Source organism: Hesperophylax consimilis, chromosome 15 (assembly GCF_061612785.1).
Source record: "Hesperophylax consimilis isolate HC1 chromosome 15, BYU_Hcon_1.0, whole genome shotgun sequence".
NCBI lineage: Eukaryota > Metazoa > Arthropoda > Insecta > Trichoptera > Limnephilidae > Hesperophylax > Hesperophylax consimilis.
The window spans coordinates 29,297,322-29,318,586 of record NC_142850.1 but is presented as its reverse complement, the minus strand read 5'-3'; the positions used below and the strand labels follow the sequence as shown (position 1 = coordinate 29,318,586).

General features: G+C 33.3%; 1 protein-coding gene across 2 annotated transcripts in view; it reads right to left on the bottom strand.

The window, feature by feature from the left end:
- The window catches only part of cv-c (RhoGTPase activating protein), a 605,856-nt gene that overhangs the window by 58,090 nt on the left and 526,501 nt on the right, over positions 1-21,265 (bottom strand). For both annotated transcript variants that reach the window (XM_089640430.1, XM_089640431.1), the window contains one exon: positions 18,376-18,524. In XM_089640430.1, the coding sequence (XP_089496556.1) occupies positions 18,376-18,524 (149 nt within the window). The remainder of the gene's footprint in view (positions 1-18,375; positions 18,525-21,265) is intronic.

Below are 21,265 nucleotides of genomic sequence, written 5' to 3'. Positions count from 1 at the left end.
CCCCGACTAATCAAAAATAAAGATACATGAGGAGGGTTCATTGAAGTTCAGAGGCATTACGATCATTAAACGATGGTCATTTGACTCCAAGGCCTTCGGGTTGATCTAGAAATTATTATGCTAAGAATATTAATATGGAAGAGCGATCGTAGTAGGTTTTGTAATGGCAAGGCTGTAACAAATTGATTCAAATTAAATTTTTAAAAATTATAAAACTCACTGATAAAAATATTGCTAATTTATTAATAATCTCTTAAAATTATTCATAATCAGGTTAAAAATGGGATTGCAGGCCCTTTGATAAGTTTCCTGACAAATTTTTAGTAAAATAGCATTGTATTGTCCCGATGTTGGAACACGTGTTCGTAAAAATCCTAACATTTTCGCATTTTGTTATTATATATTATTAAGACAAACCAATTATTACGAATTTACTAAAAGCGGCCTGTAGTCCCATTTGAACCCATATTACGAATAATTTGAAGAGATTTTTAAAAAAATATACGTTTTATAAAGAGTACACTAAAAGCTCCCATGTAAAATGAGGTGAATTATTTTTGATTTCCAAATTCCCACCACTAACCCAACTGATTTCGGTAGCATCTTTGTAACGAATCGGTATAATAAAACTAGAAAGTACAATCCACAATGTATCGCCAAAACTACATGTGTAGAACAGGACAGTCTCAAAATCAGGAAACGGGTTGGAATCCCGTTTTTAAACGGATTACAGATAATTTGATGAGATAGTTAATAAATTGGCAATACTCATTTTTCTCAGTGTACAAAGGAATCCCTAACGAAAATAATGTCTCATGGCATCTTTGGGAAGGCTGTGTTGAGGGCCGACCTCCTTTGCGCGGAATCAAGGAACTTTATCTGGTGTTTTATGTTTATTGTCTTCAAAATTGAATTGTTTGATGTAGGTTTTGAGGTTGGATGCACTTGAAATATGCATAGGGTTAGCAGCTTGTTCCTATTTAAGAATTTGCTAGCCCAGTTTCTTGGAAGCCAGATTTAAACAGTTTTCTATGGAGCCCCGATACTTGAGCCGGCCTGAGATACTCCAAATAAAAAATAATGGTTCCCACCAAATAACAACAGATTTTTTTAAACCTCGTCTAGATTAGGTTAGTTACCCTAGTGATATAAACATATAATCGATTATTTAAACAAATATATATATATACAAATAACAAGTATATAGTATAAAACAATATTAATGACTACACATTGTAACTTAATTATATCCTCAATAATCAATTGAAGTGAATGCCATATTTAAATTCATAATTTTTTCTTCAATTATTATTGGCAAGAAAAGGTTTATTAATTGAGTATTTATCAAGGATTCACTTAGCCTTTTCATAATGCAAATTTCAACCTACATAAAATAATAATAAGATAATCTTTTTGGTAAAATCTGAGGTTTCTGCTCAACTTAATTTCATCTCTGCTACATTATCTCTCAAAAGGTGGAAATATATTTTGAAGTGATATTATAATAGAATTTAGTCGCAGGATATTTCAGGACTAAATTTCGTCAAAGGATCACCAATATTGGGAGTTACACGGGGATCTCGGTCCGCTGAAACGAGCTATTTTCAGGAAAATGCTCGGAGTTATTTTAGTATTTCTGTTGACATAATATACTCTGCTTCGTTTAGAAAACCTAATTGAAAGGATCGAGGCATTCGATTAGGGGTATATTATAAATAATTTATTTACTATAAGGGGCTCCGGGATAAGAACATACTCGATATTGAATCGCAATTCAGAATACTTTTAACAACGTATTTGGAAAAATAAACGTTTTTTATATTTTTAAACATCGTGGACCTTGAATCGAACAAGAGAAATAAACAAGATGTTTTTAGGATTCTTATCGTAAAAATATATTACAAAAAGAACTGAGTCCTTACGAAAGATATAAGTTATTTTATAAAAATAGCCTGACGTATGGCTTTTTTATCAAGATACTATTAAAAATGATAATTTCATAATAAAATATTAGTCATTCAGAAAATATTATTATATCTGAACAAGAGATGCGAAACTATTATTATTTTGAAGAACATGTGTTCCGACTTCCTCATAACATATTCGTGCTTTACTGATATTTTGTTATGGAATTTGTCAAATCATTCTTTATAGGACTCTAATAATAATATGTCCAGAATTTTAACAAATTAACAATACATATCAGTAAGTTTTCTCCGTGTAGACCCTTTAGTAAATGAACGTCTGTTTATGGGTAGCATTATCACCATACATTATCAAAGTCTGTATGAAATTATATTATAATCAAATCCTTGAAGTACATCATATTATGTAGGTTATTCAAGGATATATCTTCTTTCTTTTCGCCATATCCAGAGTTCCATTATGGTTTGTATTTACTATTTACTTCCTGTAATTATTTTGGATATGCTACATTTCCGAATGCTAGTACATAAGTTCATCACTTGTATTATTTAGAGATCTCAGTGGCGTTAAGATAAATGAATGGTGCCAAAAAAGGATTTGTACGTACAATACGTGATCAGATATACGGTCCACGGAACACTATTCCCCATTGCGCCAGTGCGCAAAAACGCTCCGAGTAAAATGCAGATAACTTGAAGGTCACTCGGAGTTTCAATGGATTGGCGCTGATTCTATTCTATTCTATTCTGTAACATACCATTTAAGAATCAAGGAAGTGTTGGTAGTTATTTCTAGTCAAAAAGTTAGTTACACTCAAGTACAGGTATATGAACAATGGACATAACTAAATAACTAACTAACCATCACGCCGTTTCCCCGCAGAGTTTCGGTAGAGAGGACAGACCACCAAACAACTCGGTATTTGTAAAAACACTCCTTACAACAAAACTTCCACTCATGATTGAAACATTTCTTGGAATGCCTTTGGCCGTGTTTCGTAACCAGGTCTGTAGACAGGTACTTCCCCACCTTCCGCTTCCTCATCTTCTTCCCCTCCCCACTACCTTCAGCCTCACAACCTATCCCTATTGGGAATGTCATAGTCTCACTGGATCCAGACTGTTGGGAGCAGTTGGGACTCTTGTGTGGTTTCACATTAAAAAAGGAAGGTTGAAAGTAGACTTTTAAAAATATTATTATTTCTGCGATAGCAATCTGGAGATCTTCTACGAATAAATATTTTGTTTTCGAGAAAAAATTGAAAATAGTAAAAATAATGAATTAAATAAGTAATTATGTCATTTAAAACGATTTTTTTCGTAAAAATAATTTAATCATTTTAGTGCATCGCGGTAGAAACGAATATCTATTGACAAAAAATTATAAAGCCACTCGAGTGATCTTCGGCGTACTATGCCGATTTTGCAAAACGTCTTGACTCGCGGAATTCGCGCACTTACGATTTTTAAATATTTTTTTCATAAATCCTAAAAATATTGATAAACGGTAAAATATTCTGTAAAATTCATTGGCTATATAGCACTATAATCAGTTTTTTCATACAGAGAAATTACCAACTCGAACCAATCTGCCAATCACTGAACTCATTTTCCAGTTATTGATGCGAGCACTATAGATAGACAAAAGATATTTTTTAAACTACTAAAAAATTGATTAGTATATAATTAAAATACCGACCACCAGGCAAGTAAGTAAAATATAGATTCTATGTATAATGGTCTAAAATAGGTGTATTGCATTTAATAGGGAATCTTCTGTCCACACCAAACAATGATTACGAACATAACATTGTTTCCTCGCTGTTGAAAGTTTTTCAACATTTTTTAATTAAACTCACAATAAAAGTATTTTTAACCTGACCTGTTTAAAGTGAACCTTATTGTTATGGAAACTTTCAATTACTGTTGAATAGTCAAACGAAGGCATTCATTCCGCGAATAGCACAGCAATACGTAGTCATACATACAATGGTAAACGTTTAATAAAATTCAATTAAAAGCAGAGTCGAATACTGGAGAAATATGTCCCCATGTGATTTATACCAATTAATAAAACAATTACCGCACACGAATGAATGTGCGTATTACTGTTTGTACACCTAGAATTTTAATCGCATACTCGTATGTGTTACTGTTTCAATTAGAAGCTTAAATTTGTGACGATATTATGTATATTATGTATTTTGTTTTTTTTTTTTTTTGTTTTGTTTCAGATTATTAATAATTGTTTTTAAACCATGTTGATTCTCAAACTTCAATAATAAGGGTGTCGCATTGCAACATTGACTCAATCTCTAAGCGTTCTTATCTTGAGTTGCTTCGGTGGTTTCGGTTCGAATAAAGTCTAAATTCAATCCTCGCATAACTTCTGTCCTCCACTTTGGGAATTGAGACTAAATTGCACTATTCAAGTGTTGAATAAAGCCACAGTGTCAAACATGGCGTGATTAGGAGAATGAATCTAGAATTCTATAGGAAATTCCAAAGGTTGCTAAATTCCAAAAGTTAAAACAGTTAGGTTAACCTCAAACAACTTGGCACCCTTGAGGTGATGTCATTACTAAAAGGCACTTTTATACTTTTTTTGTGCACCTCACAGGCTTTCTGTACAGTGTGAAGACAGAGGAACTAAATAGCCACACGGCTGAGCAGCATCACGAGGAGGGCCAAGTTAGGAGCCCTAGGAAGCGATCCTTTAATTTGGATCGTGAAGAGGCTAAGTTTCTTTAGATACTGAGTCATCAGCATGATAAAAAAATCTAAAACAAAGTCGTTATCCGCACCTATCTGTTTGTGCGCTCATTTCTTCTAAAAAACGCAACGGATTTTGATAAGGTTTTCAATATCATTCAGAGAATTTCTTCCGGAAGGTTTATTAATATAAAATACATATATTAATAAAAAGTAGAGAAAAGTCCAACAACGCCTGGTACACGTCAGCTAGTATTAGAATAAAACGGTTATCGCAATAAACAACTCGCAATAAAAAGTATGGAGCTATATTTTATTGGTAGTACTGCTTATAAAAGAGGCACCATAAGTTTTCCAGAAAGAATATTCAACGACCGTCGAAGCAAACATCTTATTCCTATTCCTGTAAAATCAAACTAGGTACCAAGAATTTCAGCGAAAAGAGATATCAGATAAAGTTGTACATAATTTTAATTAAAGGTCGAGATGTGATCGCATAAGCGAATGATTTAACGATGCCTAAGAAATGATATTGTAATCCAAAAAAGGAATAAATTTATAAGAAGAGGATCACACATAATATTACTAATTGTTTTTAAGTCTACCTACATGAAATTAATTGAGTTTATATACATAATTTTACACAATTTACTTCATGTAACATTAGTGCAAGCTTAAAAAAAGCAATACTTGGGCAATGTGAAATGATGTAGCCGTTTTATAAGCACGCGTTGATCGTAAGATCTTCGCAATAATTTGATATCAGATTTTCTGATTTAATATCTAAATTTTGTGTTACATTTCAGAAAATTTGAAATCGAGTAGCACGAATATAATTGAACGAATCGCGTTACCTCTCAGCTTTATTGAATTTGCCGGATTTGGAAGAATTAGATTAATACTTTGACGTGAAATTTCAAACTTTCACTACGTACACTTGATAAGTTTATAAAATCTATATTTGGTAAGGTTATCGAAGAAAAGAAAACTTCTAATTCAGGATCAAGATTTTCAATTTCTTGAAGTGGGAAGTAAAATAAAATTACTCCATCGTAACCAAAAAGCTAAATATATTTTCGAATGGTGAGGTCTTACGTCATAAACGTCTGAATTTTTCACATCACTTTCTTTCTGGAATATCATAACTATTATTTACATGTACGAACGTTATTTCCGTCGTTAGCTATGGGGTTTTTTTTATATATACACGGTTTAAAAAACAAAATAAGCAATTTTTTCGGCTCCATATTTTGAAATTATAAAAGTTGAGTATTTCAACTTCTGATGTGGTAATTGGGAGTAATATTTTTATATTGATTTTTCAACCGACATTTTTGTATCAATAACATGACTTTTTAAGACCGACTTACGCATTGGCAGTAATGTTTCATAAACGATTTTCAAGTGAAAAAGGATAAATTCAGTTTTATTAAACCAGATTCCAGTATCTAATTAAACCAGTTCTCTTCGAACATACATTATTTCCTTCAATAAATAAAGAACATCTTCAAAATAAAACTGATGAATTTTTCAAGATCGTAAAACTTCCGTATAATGCGACATTAACTGAATAAACATTTTTTACTATAGAGTATTTGGCCGTGTTTCACAAAGAGGATAGATCGACACGTTTAACTTTGCTTTTTTCGAACAATTTTACTGTGGAGTAATAGACACTCTCACTTTTGTCCTGATAAAAGATCTCCGTTATATACCACTCCTGTTCCCCCCACCCCCACCCCCTCTCCCAAAGGTTATGTATATAGCATTGTACCAGTCTGAAGATGGTTATAAGAATCCGAAACGGGTAACGGTCATTAAATAAAATAAGTAGAAAAAGTTTGAATTTGTTTCAATGTATCATTAAGATGGAATTCCACCACGAATTGTCTGTATCAAAAATAAAAAGATCACCTTTACCTTCTGCTTCCTCATCTTCTTCACTACCTTCAGCTTTACAACATACCCCAATAGGGGGTGCCATAGCCCTACTGGCTTCTGGCAGTTGGAGCTGTTGGGATTGTGCATTGTGCAGGAGCCTTTTTATTTTCATAAAAAAACACATTAGAAGGTACTTAAAAAATAAGGTTTTGCGCGATTTTTGTTCACCCTTCAAGGTGAGTTAACTACGTCAATGTGTATTTTGAAATACGTTTAAAAAATTCAAATAAACGAGGTTGGTTAGCGGATTTGATGGCAAGTTTGTTCCCTGGAAGTTCAAACTGCCAGAGGGCGGAAGTGTTCGTTAAGTGACAAGTCCCGGAAGCGGATACGGGCGGATGGAAAGAAATGCACAGGGGAAATAGTGGTGGATATTCGCGAAATGACGCGTTATGTCGCTGGCGTGAATTTGAATTTGGAATTGAATGGAAAACTACGAAATAAAAAATGTTTAATGAAATGGATGGAATAGTTTAAATTCACTTCCCCGTCATGGGAAAGTTTAGCTAAACATACCTATTATAAATGTATTTTTATAAGAACAATAATTCCTTTTCTTTACTTCCTCGGGATTCAATCCCGAGAACAACAGCCAGATTGTAAATGTGTATATAGTAAAATGTAAAAGATCTTCTTGCCAAAATTTATTATAAAATAACAAAGAACATGGTATAATACGATGGGCATATGCGACCACAAATCTTATTATATATCTTATTTATCACACGGAGAAAACTTACTGATAAAATCTTCAAATTATTCGTAATCCAGTAAAAACGGGATTGCAGGCCATTATCGAATGAATTGATAGATATACCAGTGTTTTGTTACGATGTCTGAACACGTGTTCGTAAAAATCCTAACATTTTCGCATTTCGTCATTATATAATATATATTATTGAAACAAACGCAAATGCATGAACACGTGTTCCGATATTATTACAAATTTACTAAAAAAATGTCAGGAAGCCGCCTGCAGTCCCGTTTTAAACCATATTACCAATAATTTGAAGAGATTTTTAATAAATATAGATGTTATACCACCAACCTAAAAGTTCCCATATAAAATGAGGTGAATTATTTTTGATTCCCAAATTCCCACCGCTATTACCCAACTGATTTCGGTTGCATCTTTATAATGAAGCAGAATAATAAATCCATAGAGTACAATCCACAATGTATCATCAAAACTATATGTGTCGAACAGGACAGTCTGAAAATGTTTCATAAAAACAACGAAACAGTCCCCTGACGAAATTCCGTTGCAATCACTGAACCAATAATATGTAGAAGTGTGATCTGGTTGCGCCAGTACACAATAGACATTAATTTACAAATACATCTCATACACACATACTTGCCACCACTGTCCTGAGATAGTATTGTTGTCCTTTGGTCCTACCTTCCTATCTATTCCTGCACATTTATGTGCACTTTGCATTCAGTGTGTTACAATAACTTGAGAAGTATGTTTCAATATCCCGCATAACTCAATATAAAAACCGCATCCGCGCGAGATTATATTTTCATCCGCGCCGATATCGTGCATCAGGTACGTGTTCAGTGCCACCGACGTGATCTGTGAGAAGAACAAACATGAAGAACGAGTGACCCTTTTCCTAATGCTGAGTCCTTCCTTACATGCAACATATTGTCTCACGTGCAGTGGTAATTACACAAGATTCAAGGTCCTCCGAAAAACATTTTTACACTCATAAAACAACTTGATAACACCTTACACACCATGATCTGCGAGTATACAAATTTATAAGAAAGTTGATGTCACCAATGTACACAATCAGCTCCGAGGCCCTGATATGCCAATAAAATTGATAATCTGTTTTGAAATCAAAGAATTTCGATATTTGAATATGCTTGATCTATTTAAATGACGTAAGGTAAAATTGAGCTCACAATTGGGCTCACGGATACGCTCAAAACAGACTTCTATCGGTGTACCTTTTCAGTGGTTGATATAATGCTAATAACTCGGGCTACCTCTTAACAAGAAAGCACGGAGCGACATGCGGAAACGTTCGCATTGTTTTTTCGGGGGCAATCGCGGTCAGAATTCGAAATGGCACCGACACGAAACCCGAATGGAACCAAAATGGAAACGAGATGGAACCGCGGAACAATGGGAATAAGGAGCATTCGCATTACGCTGTCAATGGCGGCGTACCGGGAAATTAATGTCCGTAGATGACATCGCGGCCGAAAAAACACGAATACGAATATATGTATATTTTTTGTGGCCGCCAGCCGCAATGCATCGAGATGGAACACGGTCAGCCGATTTTCGTGAGAAAAGGCGTAGGTATGCAATATTATTGTTGTAGCGGTCTGTTATTTTATGCGATGCGGATAAAAACTGGAGATTTTAAAATTAAGATAAAATGAACAGTTCTAAGAATTATATGGATAAATTTTGTTTCGATTTATACATGATTGTGATATCTAACAAAGACCTTTTTAAAGTTTAGCAGTTTTAATACAAGAGGATATAAATAAATACAAGAGGATACAATTTAACACAAGTGGATAAAATTTAATACAGGAGGATACAATTTAATACAAGAGTAAATATTCAGTGTTAACAAAGTTAACGGTGTCTTAAGTTGATTTTATGAATGGTTTAACTTTTTAATTAGATTACTTTCACTATTTATATTTTTATAGTAAACGCTCAATCAAAATTAATCTTGAGATATGTAAAAAATAAGACTAACCCATCGTTTTTCTCGAGTCTTCCGCTAAGGTTAAATATTTGATCTATACTACTCCATCCAATAAATTTTTAAAATCATTGATATATTTCTCTAAATTTCTAACTAATTTTAGCTATGTTTTGTGGCCGATCTGAATAGTCAGATTATTATAACTTTTCTTTCTCCACCCGCTTTCTTCTTACTCAATATTTGGTTTAACCATTGATTGACATAGTTCCATTGAAATCGAGCACCATGGAATTGTATTAATTTTATCTAAAATCTCAGTGAAATCAACTGAGAAGAATTTCAATAATGAATCCCAGTGTAGTACTGAATAAAATCAATTAAAATAGATTTACCTTTCACTAAATACCTAAGCAAAATGGGTAGGTACCGCAACATTGGATTAATCCTGCGAGAAGCTTAAGAAGAGCTTACAGAAGGTTCAACATAATTGACTACTTAACAGTATCAATGAAGCTTGTCCTAGTTGATTAATTACAGAAACTTGTAAGCTTTGGCCGAGTTTCTCGGTTGATATATGGTCGATTGTCGATACACGCCTGGTATTTATACCCACGGATAATACAATATGTGCTTTTGAACATTGTTGGCATTAAAGATTCTGTGCAGAAAGCGTAAGAGGACTTACGTCAGCTCAACAAGGGTTAATGGACAGATCTGACGCAGATATCTGATCGCCCGGGAAAAAGTCAGCGTATGAAATGTTGTCGGCTGCACCAATAATTCGTGTATCACCATGAGGTTGTACTCCAGAAACTTGAAGATAAGTATAATAAATAATAACACGTATAGATTGGCACTTGCTTAATGTCGAAATATTATTACTATCTAATCTAAAGCATCTTCCTTAGTAAGTATCCTACGAATTAGAAAACCACGTTTGATTCATACCTAAAACCACAAAATTGAGCTAAAAAGCTTTTTAAATAACTAATTAAGATTTAAATTAAGACAAAATCCAATATTGTTTGATTGGATGAGAGTGGCGAGAGAAGGTGTGTGCGATAATTGTTTAAGGAATACGTCGTACGTTTTGTATCGGAGAGGTTCGACAACTGTTGAAAAAAACAAGGTAGTTAACCGGTGTTTTTTTTGTTAAATAGACTATGTACACAATAGTGAATTGTCTAATCGTACATTCTAATAACCACCATAATCATCGAACTAAATCCTGTTTCAACTTTGTATTTCGTCTATTCATAAATTTGTTTGTGTGTTCCGGGTCCGGTCAAGATGCCGTATTTGATAGTACCTATTTATTACGCCAGAGCGAACTCACGACCTGTCAAATCGGAAGGATCATCAATATGCGAAGTCTACCGTTAACAGAACTACTAGTTATCAAGGGTTCAATAAGAAAAAAAGTATAGCTGAAGCTAGGGCGAACCCGATAATATATGTATATTATTTCTGGTACACGTAAAACAAATAGATAATTATTACAAATTACGTGTTTAATTGTGTTGTGTTCGCGTAATTTGTGTAAAGTTACCATTAAGATTGACGAGAGACGGAGATTGTAAATAATTACACTTGAAAGCCTTAAAATTCATCAGATAAACTTTACGGTATTAGATTACTCGAGCTTCTAATATTGGTACCGAAAAGCTTTTGGCCTTTTTAATTTTAAATTAGGTATGTTTACTCTCTTATTTTAATATTATTATATAAAACATTACCAATTTTATTAATCATTTTTATCGTCAACAACGGTGCTACAGCCTTAGGAGAGTCGTAATTAAGAATCCTTGGGTATATCTCCTCTCCTTTCTGTTTCAAGCTGTCTACTATCAGTTTACTTAGGCCAAAGGATGCAGTATAAATACATTTTTTTCAATAATATTTCAGGTATACCATCGGGACCAGTGCTTGTTTTGCTGAGGATTTTCTTTATGGAATTGAAGACTTCTACATGTGTGATTTGACTATTTAAGTAAATAGTATTAGCATAGTTGAATGGAGGGATAGCGCACGGGATATCAAAATAGACGGAGCAATTTTGGATAATTCTCTTTGTTGAGATAAATAAGTTGTTTTTACATTTTAATAATTTGTGCACTTTCTTTTTTCCAACTACCAATTGTTTTAATTTTGAACTGGATCAAATAGAAAACTTAGACTGGGAATAAGTTCCCCTTGGAACTAATAAGTATACAACGTGAGTTCATCCGTTAAATTTAAATATAGTATCGTTAATATTGGTGTTCGATAACATAGAAGTCCAGTCATATTGGGCAAGATACCTGCTCATGCCAGAATAGTCATCTATCTTAAATTTGTAGTGGTATGTAACCGTTAATTTTAAGGTAACATTTTTGAAAGGATTAGTGAAGTTTATATCGAGAGGGAGATGATATATATATTTTTTGGCTTCACTTACACAAACTTTAGGCATATTTGTAAAGATAAGATCAAGACAGTAACCTAGGCAGTTATGAATCGAGTTTAATTGGAACATATTTAAGTAGGCATTTATCATTATAGAAGCTTGGAGGGAAACATTATTCGAAATTTTCACACCATAACTGCCATTAAGCCACGATATTTTGGGTGGATATGCCTTTAATACGTCAACGTATTTTGGTGGTTATCCATATTCCATCCTTACTGCATGAATACTGTAATTGGATTATTTTTTAATGATAAACTAATGTTTATAAAGACATGGTTTTTATGCATAGTACAAAGGATAACAAATTATTATAAGCATTAATTACTCGCCTGAAATATCCATACAAATTGAAAATATCTTCCGAGTAAAAATAATTCCCGTCGGCGGCATTTATTTTTACTCGGGAGATATTTTTTGGTGAAATATTTTGAATTGTCAAATATTATTATTTTTTTTAATGATAAGCTAATGTTTAAAAGACAAGGTTTTTATGCATAACACAAAGGATAACAAATTATTATAAGCATTAATTACTCGCCTGAAATATCCTTTAAAATTGAAAATATCTCCCGAGTAAAAATAAATGCCGCCGAGGGGAATTATTTTTACTCGGGAGATATTTTCAATTTGTATAGATATTTCAGGCGAGTAATTAATGCTTATAAGAATTTGTTATACTGTAATTGGAATATATTCAAACAATCTGAATAATGAATTACGAAACCGGAGGTCGCGGGATTGAATCCCGCCGTGCGCAAGGAATTATTATTTAATTAATTTGTGTTGTTTCACAATGAATTCATTTAAAAAATATCTATATATTTGTAGCACGTTCCAGAGTGGAAGATACTCTCAGTATTGCCCTGGTTTAAGACCACTATTCAGAATTGAAATGTTGCTTGAAATAGATTTGGCTGTGTTTGGTGATCAGATCTACAATAGTCAGATACGTTTACTAGTATTTATTTATTGGACAATTTGTATAGCGCCACTTTTGTGAGATATCTCCTAAGGGGCGCTTTACAGTTGATGCAGGTATTAAAAAAATATAAAAATTACAAACATAAAGTGAAGATAAGGTAAGTAAAATGAAGTACAGGAACAGGTGACACGAATATAGAAGATGTAGACTCTGCAGCAAGAATCCTAGGTGGTGAAGAAACTGGACCAGCTGCTGCAGCGAGAGAGTCCACCGCGTCCACCAACAGTGCCAGCACGAGGTTCGTCATCCGTCCAGGTATGTGTCTGCTGCTAATAAAGCGCTGACACAATATCCTCTCACAGGTACCAGACCTTTTTTTTTATATATAATTTACAGTTTCACATAAATATAAATAATTAAGTATTTGGTATATTTCAAACTTATAACTAAAATATGTTGTGTGTAAGGTAGGTTTGAGAAGGTGATACTGTATGTGAGTAATATTGTATGTTTCGTGAACACCTCACTAGGAGAACCTGTGCTGAGGTGTTTACGTGGTTATGTATAGGTGTGACAAGTATTTATGTGTTGTAGAAGAAAGTTTTTATTATTTATAAGTTTTAGTTTTAATTTTTTAATTTTTATGGTTTTTGAAAAAAGAATATTCATAATAAATATGTAAAAAAAAAAATGTTAATATATATGTAAGTGCATATATTTGTATTGTAAGTGTGAGTATAGTTGGTAAAACTCGAAAAACGTGTTTATTTATTATATACTTTTTATGGTTTAGTTATGTTTGGTTTGGAGTTATTATGTTTTGAAAAAATAAAATATCTTGGTTTTTGATCCAGGCTGTGATATGTTTTTTGTGAATGTTTGCGGATGTATTTGCAGTTAGTAGTTGCTTCAGAGTAATGGGCATACAATTAAACAGTTTAGTAGCGTAGTATTGAAAGTGTCTTTGTCCGTGTGTGGTGTGTGTTATCGGTATGTTTAGTGTTTTATTTGTTAAGGATCTGGTTTTTAACGAGGTTTTTGGTTGAATTGGAATATGGAGTTTGTGTTGGAGGAGGTGTAGTAATGCAGATTTGGCATAAAGTTGTCTTGGCACCTTGGCACCTCCCTTTACCCCATCTGCTTCTCATGCCCACTACCTTCAGCCTCACAACATAGCCTGATTTGGGACGCAATAGTCGCAATGGCCATAGACAGTTGTGGGCAGTTGGGAATCTTGTGCGTAATTCACAAAAAAACCATTAAATAACGGAGATATTTTGAAATATTCAAGGAGATTTTTTTTTATGAAACACTTCCGTTTTTCTCATCTTTAATCTGTGAAACTTGTTGTCAAATTGACATTATTTATATCAATATAAGGCGCGATGAAAATCAGAACGTGTTTACATATTTTTAATTATCTTTTATGCGAATACCACGGAAACCGCGATCGTTTCGGCACGAGAAAAGGCCGTGTTATAAGCCAGCCGCCTCTGAGCGCAATATCGAGTTCTTGATTTGATCACCACGTTGATTTCTGATAAGCCCCGATCATTGATGATTGTACAATAAAGTTCACTACTCGAAAACGCGTGCTACTTTCTTCGGGTAAATTGATTTCGCTGTCAATATTTATCTTTCTTAAAGGGTAGTTGATGGATTATGCGTCAAAAGATTTAGTACTTAAGGCTGTCGATCAATATTATTCATTTAAATGTTTTTTTATACCGTTAAGTAACTTGCAACTATATTATCATGTGGAAATTCAATAACAAGAGAAACGGTGATCTTAACATATATGATAGATTTTTATATATTGCTGGTAACTCGGTCGTTTATTGACATCAATGGTTATTTAAAAATCATGTGCGCTACCCGACTCACTAGACAACATCTGTTCTGAGCCGGGTAGCAGTATCATTATACCGCTCGGTGACCGGTCGGTGGCCGAGTTGACATCGCGTTTGGGTCCCACCCAGGCGTAGTGTGTTCAATTCCTCGGCTGGCTAAGTCCTCCATCACAACACAAGCAACATTTTCAGCTTACTGTGGTGGTAGTAGGAGATTTTCAAATTTTATCAGGTTATTCGTAACCTGGGAATGTTTGACTTTCTTTAAAAAAAAAAAAAAATTTGTAAACAGAATAAGGCCTAATAAAAAATACAAAATAATACATAAAATAATCTAGATATAAAATATTACATACAAATATACAAATAATTGAACAATCTTTAGTGTGAGAGTTCTTACTGAGATGGAGTAACCCATAAAAACCTATCATATATATAAAGTAAAGTTGTGTTTAAAAATAAAATTAAGTAAGAAAAATACTTTAGCAATTGCATTTAAAACATTAGAATAGCTTAGGCTTCCGTGGTCGAGGGGTAAGGTTCTCGACTAGCAATTTGAAGGTAGCGGGTTAAAATCCCGGCGTGCGCAAGCAAATGTAATTGGATAAATTTGTGTTATTTCACAAACTACTCATTTAAAAAAAAGCATTGTTAATTTTCGGCAGGTTCCAGAGTGGAATTACCTACTCTCATTATCGCCTTGGTGTAATATAACCATTCAGATATGAAACTTGCTTGAAATGGCTTTGGCCGTGTTTGGTGACTAGATCTGAATAGACAGGTACTTCCCCACCTTCATTTTCCCATCTTCTTCTCCTCCTCACTACCTTCAGCCTCACAACAAACCCCAAATGGGGATGCCTTAGTCTCACTAGCTCCAGACGGTTGGGAGCAGTTGGGACTCTTAAAATTAATATCATTTTTGATGATCTTTATCTTACTAACCTAGATTATAACAAACTTTCATCGTATTCTAAGTGTTGAAATATATTACATTTTTCAAGTCAATGTTGATTTCGGATGAATCACAATGACGAGAAAAAATGTGCCGACGCGACAAAAGAAAACTTCAATCATCAACAGAATACAGATAATCCAAAAATACCAGAGAGATTGGACAATAGAAAATCTAGAGTCGAAGAAAGATTGTAGCACGTCGATCATAAACGTAAAAAGAAAAAAATGAAAGCTTCTGCAAAAGGGAAGATACCAAATATTGAAGTTTCGATGGAAACCTAATAATGTCGGCTCTATTGTCGGATATGTCTAGTTATTTGGGCCAACAATCAGTTTCCAATTATCGCCATCAAATAAACTTTTATCAAAGAGTATTTATGATATCCACAAATTGGTTGCGATCAGTAAATACAAAGCTATTATCATTCTACGAACAAAACGTTCGACGATTTTTTTCCGCCAGGAAAGTGAGCATTTTGTGATTGGGGTTCTCTCTACTGACCGTTTTCTGTGATGTACATTAAACATACGAATAGTTATTATTCATAGGTACAAATTATTAAAGCATCGGATTGGGCCGACAGTTTATAAGGAAAAGGATTTTTATACTTTTCTTTTTTAACATATCGTTTGAATCACTACGAGTAATTATTTGATTTTACCGAAAATGTGTAAAATTTTCTCATTCCCCACTTCTTACAAGTTAACGATTGACAAAATCGAAACATTTTAAATTATCTGAGTCCTGAATATTTAATCGAATAATGAATCGAACAAATCGGTTGGATACGGATGACGTTAATTTGAATGACAACAAGTTGATATAGCAGTACTTAATATTTTTCAGAAATTAAAAAAAAAAATTATAATCATTCGTTTTAGTTACAAGTCCGTGCCTGACTTCTCTTTCTGCGGACACGTCATTTAGCTAAAAAATATAAAAATCATAGCATTTCTACAAATTTTTCAGATTTGAATTGCTACAGTTCTCGGAAGCACGGAGTAATCATATTTCGATATAAAAGTAGATTTAATTTATGCATTGATTTGAACAGTTAAAGAATTAAAAAAGGTTTTAATTATTTTCACTTCACAAAATCCGCGAAGCCACATAACATTTTGAATGATGTTCCAGGGATGAATCCAGGTACACATGCATTTTAGTTACAGTACCAAAATAGGAATAATTTATTTTTATCATTAAAAAAAAACATAAATTATTTCTTGATATATTACCTATTAGTGGTTCTGTAAATAGTACACTTTCCGTCCAAAATAGTATTTCTCTAATTTTGTCTTATTTAATAAAACGAAACCAAAATTTCCTCTAAAATCTTAAAATTTGTAAGTAGGTACTTAAATACTTTATTATAAACCACATTTCATGTAATATTTTTTTTCAAAAAAAATCTATTTTCAAACACAGGCCAGTAGGTACCACGAACATTGAAAAAATGATAATTAGAAAGTTCAAATAAACCATTAAAACGGCCATCTTGAAACGGAAACGGAACGCATAAAAAATAATTATGGACAAACGAAATTGAAAACGGTTGAGTTAAAACAGTACTTCGCTACGCTCAGTCGATAAATATTAAGAACATAAATTCCAGATAGATTTTAAGCCTAATTTTCTATGAATTATCCATTTATGCATAGTTTCATAAATCTCATGTAAATTTGTTAATTGAACGCCCTCATGCAATCTTCACAGCTAAGTACACGCCAGAGTCAATTTTGACCATCTTCATAACACCGTTCATTCAATTACTCAGTAAAGGGAACCTTAGCTATCCTGTCGTATAATATTCAGAATACTGGCTTTCATAACCTTGCACTTTCGACAAAGTGTTTAACTGCCCCATGTGAACTGTTTACTAATAAGGAATTAATAATTCATTCAATTCGAACACATCGTATACATCGAAAAGATGGACAAATATTTAGTTAATTGTTATCAAAAGATAAACTTCAAACGTTTACTTAAATAAGATTTTTAATTCATAGCATTGGTTGATATATCTGACGAATTGAATAAATATTTTTTTGTAATTATTATTGATTCATTAATACCTACGTATTCAGAGAAACTGAAGACATATCGGAGCCAGACATGATAATAAATATGTTGACAGCACAATAGGTCAACGGATACACAATAATGTTTGTTTTAAAGAGAGATTGATAAAATAACTTGTTCGATAAAAATCCGACACATTCCATTCAAGTTCAATAATAAAGGATACAGGTCGGAATAAATAAGATTGGAATGATACATTTATAGTAACATTTATATAATTTTTATGGAGTATTAGTATTTTATTCAGTGGTAGAGTTGAGAATTATGGTAGAGTAGTAAGCTGTTTGGCTCCAGGCCTAAAAACCTAGTAAGGGCAAACACAATGAGGATATAAAGATGTAGAACTAAAACATAATAAATTGTACAACGTTCCAGAACGAATGATACTCTAACGACAGAATGTTTCACAGAATTTGAATAATTCATCAAATTAAAGTTCTGTGAAAGTGGTAGACAAGTTTTGTTACTATCCATATATTATGAAACAACCGGTTCATGATGAGATCAAAAGAAAACTTAAATAGATCAAAAGAAAACTTAAATAGAAATTTCACAGAACATGAATATTATCTTTAAAATTCGACGAATTGTTCAAATTTTGTGAAACCATCCATCCTAGACCTCGTTTTTAGTTAGGTGAGTCATCGCTTGGATTGAATTTTGATATATTTACTGACCACATCTGAAGACCAATTCTTCCCAACATTCTTCTTATCCTTTTCTATCTTCTTTTGGATCTAAATGTACACGTTGACGTAAAGTAATAAAACATATATATTTCAAATTAATCTGGCTGGTTCAGATCCGCTTCGAAGGACCAAAATTTCAAAAGGTTTAAAAATATAGAATGTAAAGACTCACCGTGTGTTTGGGAGCATGGTGTTGCTCAACCTTCATGTCTGCGCAACGGTTGAGCGCCGCCAGCCGCCGGAAGAGAGACTGCAGCGAGTCGGGGTCCAGGAAGGGGTGGTCGCTTTGCACGCCGGACACGTTTATGGGGAACTGCATGTCTGTGGAGGAAGAAATTGAGGTTAGAGTTAGTATTAATTTGTCAAATTATATAAAATTATGAATTTCTTGAACAATCAACAATGCTGTTATATAAAACATAACCTAAATGCATTCACGGTAATTGGTTGGAGAACGAACAGTCGTATAATCTGAGTAAGGCTTATAGATATGTTTTATTTTAAATTTTCATTACAAAACTTTACTTATGTGCTGTAGCTGGTACAACAGAACGAACCATCTACATCGATGTAACGGAATATTCTTTTCGCAATTATAACCTACATTAAAATAATATAACCTCACCAAAACGCACCTCAAGCTGCCAGTACACGTTGGGCCAATGTGTTCAGCCAATGCACTGGCCCAATGTATACAAGACCACTTGGCTTACGTTGGCCGTTGCAACGCGTTTACAGACAACGTTGGCGAACCAACGTGTTCTGGCCACGTACATTAAGTACAATGAATAATGCGAGAACGATGAACTTGTATTATTATTATTATTATTTAGAAGCATGTGTTTTTTAGTATAAAAACTTACAATGAAAACAATGAAAAACCTTACAAATTCAACAAAAGCAATCTGGTTCCCACCGCAGCATAAACAAACTAAGTAGGTATGTATGTATACAGTTTTGCCGGCATTGCCTGTTTTTGCCTGTTGTAAAGCTAGGTAAAAATACCTTTATAATGTTCCTGTAAACTAACGAAGTCGATGGAGTAATATAAATGTATGGAAGAAATTATATTAACAAATAATAAAATTAAGTACTAAATAAAATTATTCGTCTTTAAATGAAATAAGCGTTGAAAAGATATAAACAAACAAGATAAGAGCCTTTTTTAATTAAACTTTTAATATTCTAAAAACTTAATTCTAGTAACGCGATTTCTTGACTCTGAAATGTTTATCTCCATAAGATTGTGTAACAACTTGGCTTTAAATTGAAGTTTTGTTGTGAGAATACAACGTGTAAATTCAGTGGGAATTATCTGACGATCGTCTAGTTGTAGTAAACTTAAACGTGTTAACAATACCATTGTTTTAATGACTCATAAAATGTCTCACCTGCGAAGGTTAATTAAAAAGTAATCTTGATCAACTCGAGTCAAAGTATAAAAAATGTTAAAGGATCAGTTAGTAGCGTCTCGTTCAAATGCGGTTATCTCTTTTCTTTGTTCGCTCTTGACATTTGCTTAGCGGACTTCATTTAGAAAAATACCAAAGGTCAACTATTTCATGTTGTCATATTACATTTCAAGAGCAAATTTTGGTAAATTACAAAAAAAGGATGAAAGTGTTTTCCCATCAATTAAGTATACATAATAATATCAGAATTAACTTGATAATAGTGGAACAAGTTTCGACGAGATATAATATGTTGGCTAATAGTGAAACAGATGCTGATCTTAAAAGTGATCATATTTATACATAAAATAATAAACAACCTGTTACCAAAATATTTTTTTAATACAATTAAATACAACAAGGACATTCGCAGACATTAATTACGTCATAGTAAAATAAAGAAAAAAAAATTGTGTACTTGGTTTATCAAGAACTGTTTCATAGCTAGCGCAGGCTTGTGAAAACCCAGAGGATATGTTAATTGTAGGATTTGTGAAGCTGAAAGCAAATCGTTCAAAAGTCGAGCTGTAGAACTCAGAAACTAGTCATAGACCAGACGTCATCGAACAGGAGTTACACAGAGACACACCGCCGAAATTATCGTTTTTGATTACCTAAATCAGAAGTGAACAGAGAATACCGTTGAGTATTGTTATATTGGCCCCTTAAAGTTACAACAAAATATAAACTGAACTACGAGTTTTAACGAAGAGAAAAGTTTTTCCACGGTAATCGTTCGAGCAAAGCGCGAAATCTCCATAATAATATTATACGGCGAAGAAGAAAACACGGCTAAACCTTCAATACTCCATTTATAGAGAAAGGAGGCTTTATAGTTCACCCTGCCGAAAGTTTTCGGGCTTATTTCATCTCTCCTCCCGCGTTCGGAAGATCCGTGTCGTTGTTACGTTGTACGGGTATATCCTGAAGGATTTGCCGCTTTTACGATCGTGTTTCGGTTGTAGCTCGCGTTTGTTGGATGTTGGAGTTTTACACGGTAGAAGATTAATCAGAATAATGACTGTGACTTGGTAAACCTTTATGTCATCTCAAACTATTTCTAACATAAATAATAAACTTATCGAATGATCATTTGCAGAATACTTGGTTATAGAAAATTAATGGTGCACTTATGATCTTAGATCAGTGTAGAAGGACATATTTTCTGAATAGATAGAGTGGAAAACTGTTGGAGAATGATTACCCGCGGTAAAAACTTCAATTGAAAAACCGTTTTAAATTCAATAAAATAATATTATCATTTTGTATAGCAATAGTACAATAATATTATTTAAGTAAGTTTAAAGTCAAAGTACGAAAACGCGCGTTATAATTGTGAATGATGAATACTTAGAGCATGTGGTTGAGTTCGTATATTTGGGAAGGTAGACTGAAAATGAAATGGGATCACTGAGGAATGTGTGTGGTAACATCACGTATGATCGTATATAAATGTGGAGATTCGCAAAGAATGCAAGCGCAATGAGTAAGATTAAGAAAGGGATGCGGGAAACGGTGTGATGGTTAGTTAAATACAGTATCATTATGGAATTTCACAGTAAATAAATACTTTGTAAATAGCCAGATTAAGCCCAATTTTATCCAAAATAT